The following is a 13,278-nucleotide window of genomic DNA, read 5'->3' on the forward strand; positions in this document are numbered from 1 at the left end:
ACAGGTTAAAAAACACGAATAGCTATTGGTAATCACCTTCATGTTTTTTCTGCATGGCCGCAACACATTTCAGAGGCTCTGAACGTTCGCTCCACTGATGGGTGCATCCATTGCTCTGGCAATGGATAGCAGTTAAGCAAAATTTGGGATGGCAAAATGACCAGCATAGCATGTGATGGTTTTCATTCATGCCAAACACTTCTGCCATTATTGTGAAACGTTGCTCATGCGTAATGTCACGAGTTGCATATGCCCTGGAAGAGCAATTTATGGGTGCACTATAGTTGGCGCCACCACCGCATTGCAATGGAAGCAGAAGTTGCTAGTGAAATGACGTCTCCACTGGCAAGCAAAAAATAATAATAATAAATAGGCTGACGATTACTATACTCTTTAATGCGAAATTTGTGTGCAGCGCGGACTGCAGTCTTCTTGGTCACGGGCGGCGTAGCTGCTGTGTCTCAGGAAGTGATCGAGTGATCAGCTAACGCATGGCAGCGCGCGCTACTCTGCTGTTATCTTGCAGCGCGTTGCCACCGCTAAGCATGTTATTGTAAGTCGTCTTTGAACCTCCCGTGCAATTGTCATGTGGCTCTGATGAGCCACGCAACGAGGAGGACACAAAGCACATCCACTGGTTGCCTCTCTCGTTGTTCAGCACTCGCTCCTGAGCTCTGCAGTGCGCTGAGGCAGCACTCACTCGAGGGCTCTCTCGATGGCAGTGATGGTAAGCCTCTTCGGTGGCGCGAACTGCGTCTCAAGAAGGGACCAAGTGCATGATGGCATGCGTTGCTATGGTGTCCTCTCGCAGCGCATCGCTACCGCCCAGCATGTCTCACTGCCTCCCCCTCACACTTTTGCCATACGTCGGTGCCAAGGAGCATCGCATGCCGGCTAAGCATACTGCCCTCCCCCTCACACTTTCGCCACACTTTCCTCCGCCGTTTTCTTTCTGTCTTGGTTCGCTCGGTTACAATGCCAATGCCGACGTCAAACCACGGTAGCGGCCGCCAAAGTTCTGCACACTAAAAGCTTGAAGACTTGTCATCCTGAAGTGAGGCCGCCCCAAAACTTCCACAGCATTATGAATGGTGGGAGGAAGGAGAAAAGAAATGAATGCTTTTTCTCTACACCTTAACCCCATTAATGCCAATCATGTTGTTGAAATTCTTGCTGGAGGATGTGGTTCGAACTGTTCTATGCACCTTGGCTTTAATAGCATCAGTGGAAGGTACTCTATGGTGGCTTTAATTGCTAACATCGGTTTTGAGCAAGCTCAACACCTGATTTTTTTTAACATTTCAGTTTATGCTGAACACATTTGCTCCTAGCTTTGTCTTGACGAGTGCTTATTGTATTTACTCTGATGAACTCAGTGTGGATGCCTATAAACATTGCCTTGACGACGTGATCTTGTAAGGCTGCCTTCAAGTCTACTTTAGCCTTAACTGTGGCACACAGGTAAACACAAAAGGATTTGTTATTTTAGAGATTGCACACAATTGCTGCTGAAACAAAGTTTACATGGTTTGCACGTATTCAGTCTTCACACTGTGCCAGTGCACCCGCAAACAACTATCCTCACAAACTCCTTGCATAACCCCCCTCATTGGGGGCACTAAATTTGACGCTGCGACCATTGCCTACCTTTGGAACATGACCCCTACTCCTATGACTCCAGCTCAGACGGCTGCTAGTTGATTCCCTGGCACCAAGGTCCACCCTTGAAAGGAAAGGCATTGTGCTGTCATATTGCCTACCCTACACAGCGCCATCCAAAATTATTATGTGCCTCTATGCAAAGGCTGTTTGATGCTGCTTCAGGCCTAGGGTCACAGGGGTTCAGAAAGGAAACTCATTATGCGAGGAGCACACACCTATTCCAAAAAATAAAACACAAAATGCTGGGACATGCTGATTCGTGAACACGGAATGAAAAAAAAAAAAAAAGAAATTGACCAACAAGTGCTGCCAGGCACAATATGAGTTCAGTGAAAGTTGTCGACCAACATGGGTTTATTGAATTTTTATGCATTGTTAGCTCGCTGTTGCTTACATTGTGATAGAACTTGCTTTACATGATAATGGCACTGTTTCGTAATTTGGTGGTGTCATTGGCATCTTCTAAAAATGTTTTTCCATCTGTCTGTCTGTCTGAATTGACCTGTCCTCACCCATGAGAGAAAATTTCCAGGCCAGTGATCTTGCACCATTCTTAATTAACATGCTCCTAGTGCAGCCGCTTGTGCAAATGAGCTTGCATTATTGGCAGATCCATGTTGGTTATTGTTGCACAGATAGGAAAGAACTGACGTGCTGCGTCATCATTTGCATCGGCAGACATTGCCAGCTTTGACTACCTAGTTGTTATTTTGTTGGGCTATGTTTGTGCGGTGCTAGCTTTCTAGTTTGGGGAAACTTTGGAGAGAAAGCAGCTTGGCCTTGATTGTCGTGTGCTCTCTTCTCTCTTTCTTCCCAGGGAGGCCAAGCGATCCCGAGAAGCCAATGCAACCAAGCTGGCAGAGAGGAAAAGGGAAGCTGAGGCTGCGGTATGTTTGGGTCTTCCGTTGCTGTGCCTCCTGTGTCATGGGTGTGAGGAGTCCACCCACCCAGTGTTGGTTACTCTTCGAGGTGGGGAATTGAGGGCAAAGTAGGGATACGTTATGCCCTTACATTTGCGTAACTGGCGTATTTCCTCAATTCCAAGATCTCTAACCCCCCCCCCCCCCTTGTTTCCCAACCTGCAATGCTTAAAGATACAAAGGTTCTGCAAAAAGGAACAAGTTTGGCAGGAAGACATCTTAGGTCAGATTCGGAGAAAAGAGGTAGTTGGGCTGGCTATGTGATGAAGGGGTTTGACAGTAAGTGGTCCATCCAAGTAGCAGGACACCTACCCAGGGACAGCATGACACGTAGGGGGCACAGAAAGCACAGTGTAGGGATGAGAGGGAAAGAAATTCGGGGGCGAACAGTGGCTTCAGATTATGTAGGATTTGAACAGTTAGAGGTGTGTGGGTGAGGTCCTTGTCATGGAGCGGGCATAAATGAGCTGAGGGGTTGGGGATGATGGCGAACTAGTAGTAGAATGTTTTATTTACTTTGAGTGCTCATATTCGAAGCAGCTGAAGCATGAAAGGGGCAGGGGTGGGTTAGAGTGGAGAGAATGCGGCAGTTTTTACTTTTTTTGCAGCATTGCCAAACCACTTCCCAGGGATCAGGATTGTGTCATTAAAAGGAGTGAATGGGCAGCAATATGGGTACGTGTATGTGCATGAAAAAGAAACTTAAAAAATGCTATATGAAAAAATGCTGCAGCTTGCACTAGTGGTGCAGGGTTGGAGAAACAGCAGAGCTGGCGGCCCCTCATCCCTCGTCGGAGACTTGGCTGTTGTATCATCATCATCAGGACAAAGGCCTCTCTCGTCGACCTCCAACCACTCCTGTCTGGCACCACTTGAGTCCATTCTTTGCCTCCGAACTTCCTTATTTCACCCCTCCATCGAGTAATCAGCCCTCCTCTTTTTCTAGACCCGTCTCTCGGCGTAGCTAGTACCGGTTGCAACCGGCAGTGCAAACTTGGTGCCGGGAGCGTGACTTCTCTGTGCTCGCCACTCGAGGCGTGAGCGCACGTGCACTGCGAGGAGAAGATCACGCCATAGTTCACCACGAACGCTGGCAGAGTGTTCCCCACTTCTTCATCGGCCGGTCCGGTGGCCGTCTCCGCGTGCGCATTGTGAAGGGATAGCTTGACAGATTCTTCGGCGCGGCGTACCCGTGGCAAGCCGGTAGCTGCGAGGCATGCACTCACATGCGCTCGAGCTCCTAATGTGTTATAAGCCCATGCGCAAGCCTGGACGATGCCGGGTGGTCGCCGCAAGGCATGCGCTCACTTCTGTCTTTGCTGGACGGATTTGTGTTGGCCTGAATAGCTCTGCTGCTAAAAAACGAAAGGAAACAGTTCCAGTAGCTGAGTTCAAACCAGGGGCCCAATTCTCTAAAACGGCGGGGCGTCGTTTTGAAACGACGCGGTAGCGCCATGCAAATGCATGTGTTGTGGGGTTGGGGCCATCGCTTTGCGGTGTTCAGCAGGGAGAATCAGCCGCAGAAAAGCACTGCGGCAAGGGCCCAAGCGACACCCACTGCCCCCCCGTCGTTTCGCTTGTCGCTTCAAGCCCTTGCCACAGTGCTTTTCTGCGGCTGATTCTCCCTGCTGAACACCGCAAAGCGATGGCCCCAACCCCGCAACACATGCATTTGCATGGCGCTACCGCGTCGTTTCAAAACGACGGCCGCCGTTTTAGAGAATTCGGCCCCAGGGCTTGCAGGCCGGACTGGTCATTTGATCAACAAATTTGTGTTTTTAACCGCTTTGCCATGACTGAGTGTGGCAATAGATTTCTTAATGCAAAAGTGGCTCATTGGGCGGAGAAGCTACTGGGACAGGAATGCAGTGAAAAAATTTCGGCTCCTAAATTCCAGTTGTCTGTGACACATTCAATGGCGTGTGCACAAAAAAAAAAGAATGCAAAGCAGGCTTCTGGCTTCAGAAATAAAACAAGAAGAAACTAAACACGTGCTGCTAAGCAAGGCTGAGGCATGTGCAGAGTCACGGGAAAAGTGGAGAAGGCAGCGGTGGCAGTGGAAGCCGTTCAGCACTCCAGACACTTGCGTTCCTCTCGGCCAGAGGCACAGCTGTCACCAGTGCACCAGGGCACTTAGCAGCATTCAACAGGACATCGACTCTCACATTCACAAATTAGAGGAAATGCTTAATTAAGTATCCTCGGAGTTTTTAGTAATGTTGGTCGAGCTACTTGGTTTATTCCACAGCATTGCACAGTGTTGGTGACACAGTATAGGTCTGTTATGGTCTTCATTGGTTAGCGGGAATTTTTCGATGCTGTTTCCCATTTGACACACACTCGCGTCTTTCATGAAAGTGTGGATAGTGCGGCTCAAATGGGTTTTCTAATGGGTCCTTGCACGATTGATAACGTACGTCATTAGTCTCAGATACTTGCTTTGAAAAGTTAGAACCTTCTGCGGTGAGCTTCTAAAGAGCGACAGTTGCACTAAATTCTTTCAATTTTGAAAAACTATGCGTCTGGGTTTTTTTTTTTTTGTTGTTGTTAATTATGCGCCACAGCTGGTAATGGTGAGAGCAGTAAGCAGCTACATTACGCTCTTAAACGCAGGCTGTATGAGGCGAAATTTTGTTGCACTGCTATGTGCATTGCTCACACATAAAAGAATAATGTCACTTGCATTTGTGCAACAAAAATACCTGGTCAGATTTCAAACAGAAGTATCCAAGACTTTACAGGCTGATATGATTAGTTTACGAATGGTATTTAACCCTTTCCAGTCCAAAACTTTTGCCCACTTTTTGGCTGTCCTGGTCCGAAACTGTTTTGCCAATTTCTGGGGCTGCGAGGAAAAACACAAACTGTGCAAGGAAAATTCACAGGATATTTATTTTTTCTCGTGCGTTCTGTTTGCAACTCCTTTATTGATATTTGAGCAGCGTGTGAAACCGCTTGAAGCATTCTCCTGGGTGCAGGCCAGGGTTACCGCAAGTTTTGCAAAAAAAAAAAAAAAAGTTTGTATCGTGCCTCCTTTGTTGTTCTATTGCTACCAGCCATCTGATGAGGCACGTAAATCTCTACCTCACTGAAGTCGGCATCGCTTTCGCTGAATGCACCACCGTGAAATGCGCGCGATGACAAAGCGGCCACGCTTCTCAGAGAAGAGCGCGCATGTAAGAACGCTCTAGGATCCAGAAAACCTGTGCCGAACATTGTGCTGCACCCTTGTGCACAAAGAAGTTAACTTCAACAAACAAAGTTCACTTATCTCTCAAGAGATGGTGCATCATGTATACAAAGAGTGCGAGCACATCGCGGTGAGAAAAACCGGGAAATTTAACCATGAGCACCCAAGTCGGGCGAACCGCTACAACTGTGTTGCATTTTTGGGCGGAGCCTGACAATGGACCACAAAAACAAAAAGGTTGCGGGAGACACTAAGTAGCGTTGTAAGCATTGTTTGATATCCATATCACATTAGTGTTTAGAGTTTAAAGCATGTTAGCCTCTCCCCCCCCTATATTTATATATGCATTTTTTAAAAATAAAAGTTCACTCAAAGGTGGAAAGTGTGAGGTGAGGTGAGGAAAGAAGTGAGGTCCTCCCCCCCTCTTGTTTTCGAGCTTTAATTACAATGATGTACTTGCAAGTATGCAAGGTAGCATCAAACAGAATGAAAGTGCGTATGTCCGTATAATATTTGTTCAGTCGAAGACAATGTGAGTAAAAACCTAAAATAGGTAAACTTTACAATTAAAAATCGTTATACAATTAAAAATCATTAAACATAATTAGCGTCGAACCACTTTGCAAATCCGCTAAGCATAGTTGCAGTATACTTCAATGGGGTTGCAAAAGACGCCTTATGTTTTCCTTTCTCTCATATTTTGGGTACGCACTAAACTTCCACTATGCACAGTGAAAATAGAAGCTACACTGGTTAAAACTACCAAGGCAAGCCGCATGCAAATGCCCGACAAGAGGCACCTTGTAGCACCCTCCTTAGGGGTCCACTTGGAAATGCAGGTGGCGCTAATGCAAGAGACGTACCAGCGGATCAAGAGCACCGAGGAGGCCCGGAATGGGGTGGTCATCATTAAGGCCCTGTACGGAAACTTCTCGGAGGAGGAGGAGAATAGCACGTGAGTAGTCGATTCGCTCTTTGGGGTGATGTTAGGTGGTGGGGTTAGGTACCCTCTGCAACTACAGCATTTTCTTTAACCACCTCTCTGAGCCCCCATAAAGTTGGCCATTACTTTATACCTGCTTAAAACTGTCTTTCTGCAAGATAGAAGCTACTCACCTTGCCTACCTTCTAGCTGCGCAGCTGCCTAAAGTTGCCCACCTCACTGGGTAACTTTAAGGACTATGAAAAATAAAAGCTTAAGCTTCACACTCCCTGTCGGCATTGCTGCCAGACAGGCCTTGAAAGGAAAAGCCTACCCTGCTGGACAGAAGCTGCAAATGCTAAAAATTCACTGTGTCAAAGAACTTCGTTGTTTTTTTAAAGGAGTACTGACACGAAATTTTCGTATTATGTTGGGATTTTTTTTCGCTGCTATGGGTGCCTGCCAGCCCAGTAATCATAGATAGGAATGTTAGATGGTCAATCGCAGGCCAGTGTAAATGATTAATTACAGCCTCGTTTATTCGTGTAAGTTTCGGTTTCTATGAAACGAACATCGAGGCGGCTGCCACGACAGGATAGCACTCTTTGCATCACTGTTCTCGTCGCACAATGACCGGATTTTACGCGGGCACTAAAGTGAGCGATCAAGCGAGCTCATCCAGAGCGGCCGTGGTCGCATGCACCGCGGCAGGATAATGTCAGTCTCAAAACTGTGACATGATACACAACACGGAGCAGCACACACCAACAGCAGCGAGTGCCTTGGCTATGTCACGGGAGCCCTAACATCGGCAGTTTGGGGCGGAGGGCTCAACGCGTCATTTGATGCCGGTGTTGAAAGGGTATTCATTCTGGGCTTTTTTGTGAGTGCGACGATTAAAATTGACCTAAAATATGTACTACTGAATGGTTACTGTTTTGAAACTTCCTGGGAGATGTCTCCATATACAAAGGAAGCTTTTTACATAGTGTCACGAAGTCAAAGATGACACAGTTGGCTTGAAAGAAAACAAGTTTATTGGAGTGAACTTGTGCTCCCCTAACAACTCAAAAAATACACGGGCGCCGAAGCAGCAGTCAACAAAGTGACATGAAAATGACATGCGCAGGCGAATGTCGGTGAATCGAAGGCTGCGGTGTCAGCTCTGTTGGCATTTATCTTTTGGCGTGAGTGTTTCTCGAACCGTCGAATTGCATTGAGAACACTGTAGATCAAAGAAGATTATTCTAGGCTAGTGACGTTTGGGAAAAACACTCTCACTATCACATGAGATAACCCGTTCGGCATAAAATATAAAGAATGGAACAAGCGCTTCTTGGCACACAGATAACGAAGCCTGGCAAGGCCGGGCGGTAAAAACAAAACATAATCAAATGAACCCAATGCATGGTTCGTGCCAATAGTTATCTCAGCATTGAAATTTCATTTAAATACTCCGTTAAGCCAAGAAAAAAGAAAACATTGCAGAAAAATGAGCTAGAGTTACACTTTTGAAAGATGAGAAATAGTCTAAAGAAGTGAGGTAGCAACGCTCACTGCAGTAAAATGTGCAATTTCGCGGGGTGCAAAGGTGAAAGTCGGGGTTCTCCCTTGTCAATCTGCATTTATGCAGGCCTTTGTAGCATACAGATCCTAATCCGGAAAATCAGAATGTAAATTAACCAACTGGGCTAGGTAGATAAATGCCATTTGCGCGGAAGCGTCGTTGAAAGGTAGCCAGAGAGCTGAAGGAGTGAGGTAAGCCCGTGTCCCGATAACTGTGCGAGTTGCTTGCTTTGTTATTATGCATCCTCAACACACACTCCTCTTTCTGCCAAGGTGCAGAGACCCGGCACTATGACAACAAATGGGAAGCTGTGGCTCTTCACAGTAAATGCGCCTATGTAGTTCAGACAAGACAGGTTGTTTGAGGAAGTAATACAGAGTTCACGCGGGGCACGGTGACGAAATTGCAGCAGTAAAAACTCAAGAGGAAGCATGTGGGAAGCTGGCTTGAGTGCGAGTATCTTGTCGCCCATGCTGATTCTGCCCCCAGAATTTAGGATGCCTGTGTACAGGAAGCAGGACACATCTCTCCAAAATGCCCAGTAGGGTTATCGCGAGCGACAGGACATACAAAATATCAAAGATGACAGCTGTTTGTGCGCCCGACAGCATGCAGTTGAATTTGGAGGTTGTGAACACCAACAGCATCACTCTCAAGAAGTGGATGTACATCCACTGGCCCACGTTTCAGATGATATACCATATGTATTCGATTATAAGGCGGTCACAATTATAAAGCGAGGGTGCAGTTTGGAGAGTAAAAAAAAACGCCATATATATATATATACTGACCTTCGAATATAAGGCGGGGTATCACTTTGAGACTACTGACTTTGGAAAAAAACCTCGCCTTATATTCAAATAAATACAGTAGTAGTGCACCGGCAGTCGCTCTTTCACCGGGGTACCTCAAAAGTGCTCAAAGGCACGAAAAGGTTCCACTGAGACCGGGTTAACGACATTTGCTTCAATCAATTCTTCAGGCCTTGAATGCGCCGTTGATCCTAAACATGAAGATGGCTCCATGCCATCTTGTTGTAGGCTTCATTCCTCTGGGAGATGTGGTTCTTGAGCTTCAAATTGGGGGGAGTCTGAGGGCAGCAGGAACGTCAGAATCTCTGCGAAGTAGCCTACCGTGCACTCGCTTATCAGTCACAGACCAAGTACCGTCATCTGCGGACAATGTGCTGCTGCCTAGTCACCGGGAGCATTAGCACTAGCAGGAACAGGCCGCTCACCATCATCTCATTCAAAGTCAATTCTCCTGTTTGCCCGGGATTGCTGCAGCAAGCTTCCTTGACAGCTGCAGACTCCTCTGTGCCCTCCTGTTAATGGTGCAGTTGATGGTGCCTGGTTGATGGCGCAGTTGTGCTGGTCTATTGGCTATGCATAGGGCTCAATGCACGGCTTGTTGACCTACAACACTGGGGGTTCTCTGACTACAGTGTAAGCCCTCATTCACGCAGCCGTCACCTTCTCCGTCACGGCACCGTCACGTCAAGAAACCGCGACGGAGACGTAAACAAGTAGCGTTCATACTGGTGCTCTCCGTCAGAATACAGGGTCGTATGCCTAGTGATCAGTTTAGCCTAGAATTGAGCGTTTTTAATCTGAAATGTAAAGAAAATGGTTTGTGCTCACTTTTCGCTAAATTTAGCCGTAAAAATTTGTTTTTTGATTAGCTTGTTTAGCGTGGGGCATGGTCCCCGTCACGTTGACGTGACGGAAATGTAGAGCTCGGCCTCCCGTCACCATCGCACTGTTTTCGGCAAGAAATCGGTCGAAAAACGGCGCCCATGGTGGAAGACGGTGACGTGACGGTGACGGGACGGGGTGAAAAACGGCTGTGGGAATGAGGGCTAACTCAGCACGAATCGGAATGCCTTGCAGTGTATGGCACAGGGCGTCTGTTTTTCAGACAGCACCTGGCAGTGGTGAGCATGAGGGCAATATCTGGTGCCTCCTGAACGACCGTACCCGCCAGGTTCATAGCGCCTCCTGAACGACCGTACCCACCAGGGTCATAGGGGAATTCACCCTTCTGGGCCCACAGTCTTTGATTAGCGAGCTCAGTCGTGTGCTGCATGCAGGCATGCGCATAGCCTGCGCCGGTTGCCGTGGCTGGTAGCTGGTCACAGAGGGCCACTCCTTGTCATGAGCTGCATGGATTGGCGTCGTGAGCTGCGCCACCGTTGTACCCCCAGAATGACAATCGGGGTGGCGGATGTGGGTGGGCTTCCTTGAGCTTTTTGGGGGACCGCCAAGCGCGACCATCAAAGCTGCCTGGTTGCCGTACACGAGTCTGCTGGCACCAGTTTTGTTTGACAATGCGAATCAGATCGCCGGTGCGCTTATTAGAGGGGAACATTCCAGGAAGCGCAGACACCATAAAAAAAGGCAGCATTTTGTGTGTTTAGTCTTACCTTTCTTCGTCCCGTCGTTTGCGCTGTTTTTCTTAGTTTAGCAGCATTGGGAGTAGCTCATCCACCATCTTGCAAGTAGCAACGGTGCCCGTTCACGATGCCCACCCACATGCTGTGTTAGTAAGGAGCCTCTACGAGTGGCAGCAACATCTGAACCATTGGAAAGCACCAAGCTGGGTGGGTCTGTGTCGACCACATCATTGTACCTCGTGGTCACAAGGTCCTTGGAGAGCCTGGTGTCTCGACTGTCTGGAAGGACGATGCAGTCATCGCTAGGAGGCTGCTGGGTACACCCAGTCGAGAGATCTGTCGTGTGCTCTGCTACTTGGTCTGGGCAATTCGAATCCTTTTTGCCAGCTATGGGTACGTGTATGTCGCAGATGTACAGCTCACTCGCAGCAAGCATATTTGCCACCTTGTCAGTCTTTCCGCAGTCATTTTGCTCTTCACTGAAGGCGCCGGGGTCTTGATATGCCAGATGATGGCAGAGTACCGAGTTGGCGCTTCGGGATTCCCAGTGGCGACTATGGAAGGAACAGCGGAGGGTCTGGTGAAATAGACCCATGCGTGGATCTCAATAGCCTTTTCATCAAATTCATAGCCAACAAAGAAGTCAACGTCAAATTTGTCCAAGTCAATGTTTCATGGTGGTTAACAGCGCAAACTAGACGAAAACACGAATCCTCAATTTTCTCCTGAGTGCACTTGTCGAGGGCCTTTATTACCTTGTTCTTGCTATTGATGATGCATGGGTGCGAACGAAGCTGGACAATTGACATATATGGATCCTGCAGCAGTGATTGAATTGCAGCTATGCCCCCTGTGAAAGTTTCGCTCACAAATTCACAGTGATGGCATAGCTTCTGCATGGCAATTGAGGCGGCAAAGCCAGGCAACCGAGTGGCCCCAGCATGAGGACAAGTGGTGCGCAGCGTTCGAGGACAAGGTCCTCCGAATCAGCTGGGCTCTAGAAAATTTCAGGCCCAGCATACCTTGGTGTGTGTGCCGTGTCAAGTCAGTTCTGCTCCTGGCCTTGGTCTTACAGGGTCATGGCACCAGTGTGTCACGGAAAGCAACGTAGACAGCAGGAGCTACAGAGCCAATCGCCCATTCACTGCACTGATCAGGGCTTAACTGCCACGAGTGTGAGGAGCGAGCTAGGCCCATGGCCCCATGCCCCTGCGAGCCGCTTCCTTTACTATCGTTGTCAACAGCCAGAGTTTGACTATGCCTTACAGGTACAAGGGCATAGATAAGCAGAGGCAGTCAGGTTGCAGGGAAAAGAGGAGGACAGTTGCATTGATGAAGGCATTGTCAGGTTTTACCTTTCTGTTTGGCACTGTACATAGGTAAATCGTGCGGGGAAAATGTCTTCACGCCGCTAAGAGTGCAAACAGGTAAGAAAGGATAATAAACCAGCTGTTGCTGTTTGTCCTTTGCACAAAGCAAGAGCCTCTCTGTGAGGGCAAGCTGCAGTCGTCACCCCATACCTTGAATTTCCCACTTTGGATTTACTGCTTTTGAACCACCTGCTCTGAACCTCTTGCTTATTGCTGTGTTTAAATGCACCTCCAATAGATGTCTTTTATTCGTCATTTTGGTCTGTTTAGCACTGCTCCGAAGAAGCTCTGCATTGTATTTGTCCATAGAATTTCTGTCGTGACTGTATTTGGACTGTGCAGGAATTGCACAAAACTGCTCTGGACAGGCAAATAAGAGAGACCAAATTATACTGTCCGTACATCAGTGTCTTTCTATCCTTCCCACCTCTCTCTTTGTTGTCACTGGGTGACAGAACCTTCGTTCCTTATCATTGCTCTTGTGTGTGCTTCCAAGCATGCATTAGCACTTTTTCAGCTGCTGCTAAGAACCACCCAGTGTGGTCCTCAGGGAAGAAACAACAGCCCGGCTACTTGTATGTCTCTCTGCAGGACTCAGGCGACTTCTGTGCAAGAGGTGGTGGACGTGACAGTTGCGTTGCAGTGCCTTGTGAAGGACTCACACCTCATCCTGACCGACGCATCCAAGGTGGGGGCTGGGGCAGTCCCATCTATTGCACAAGGTTTTCTTGAAGCATCTAATCATGTATGCTCAAACACTTCAAAGGAAAAATGTTGGTGCTACGGAAGTTTCACTTACTGGTAGGTGAAGCGATCAGGAGAAAAGCAGGCTGAGTAGCAATGCGTGCGTGCCCGTACAGTAAAATCTAGAGGAAATGGCATTTATTTTGTGACCACTGGGTCTTTAGAAAGACTTTTCAGTTCTAAACATGTTGTGTTTTGCCGAAGTTTGTTAAATTGTGAGAGGAGCGTCTAGGACAGTTTAGGAGGCAATTGAGGTTCCTGGGGTACTACTTCCTGTGCTAACTGGAACAGCACGTATACATGCAACTAGGCTCCCTGTTGTCCTAGCTGCAACATATGCAGTACTGTGAAGGTTATAATCTACTGAGCAGTGAAAAGCCTGTGACAGATTGCAAACAAAAAATGTAAAACAGAAGGCTGTGGATCACATTGTGGGCGTATTTGTTGCAAGGACAGCAACTTTCATATTCATGCTTGCTTTCAGATATTCCTTAAGTTCTTCTTTCTGGTC

General features: G+C 47.7%; 1 protein-coding gene across 1 annotated transcript in view; it reads left to right on the forward strand.

Moving 5' to 3' along the window:
• Nucleotides 1-13,278, forward strand: part of LOC144145582 (dnaJ homolog subfamily C member 11) — a 45,239-nt gene that overhangs the window by 25,979 nt on the left and 5,982 nt on the right. Inside the window, exons 13-15 of the mRNA XM_077677233.1 lie at nt 2,480-2,549; nt 6,612-6,727; nt 12,615-12,711. Of these exons, the coding sequence (XP_077533359.1) occupies nt 2,480-2,549; nt 6,612-6,727; nt 12,615-12,711 (283 nt within the window). The remainder of the gene's footprint in view (nt 1-2,479; nt 2,550-6,611; nt 6,728-12,614; nt 12,712-13,278) is intronic.

The sequence above is a fragment of the Haemaphysalis longicornis genome, unplaced genomic scaffold, assembly GCF_048455015.1.
Source record: "Haemaphysalis longicornis isolate Haplotype H1 unplaced genomic scaffold, Haemaphysalis longicornis Haplotype H1 scaffold_7, whole genome shotgun sequence".
Classification (NCBI taxonomy): Eukaryota; Metazoa; Arthropoda; class Arachnida; order Ixodida; family Ixodidae; genus Haemaphysalis; species Haemaphysalis longicornis.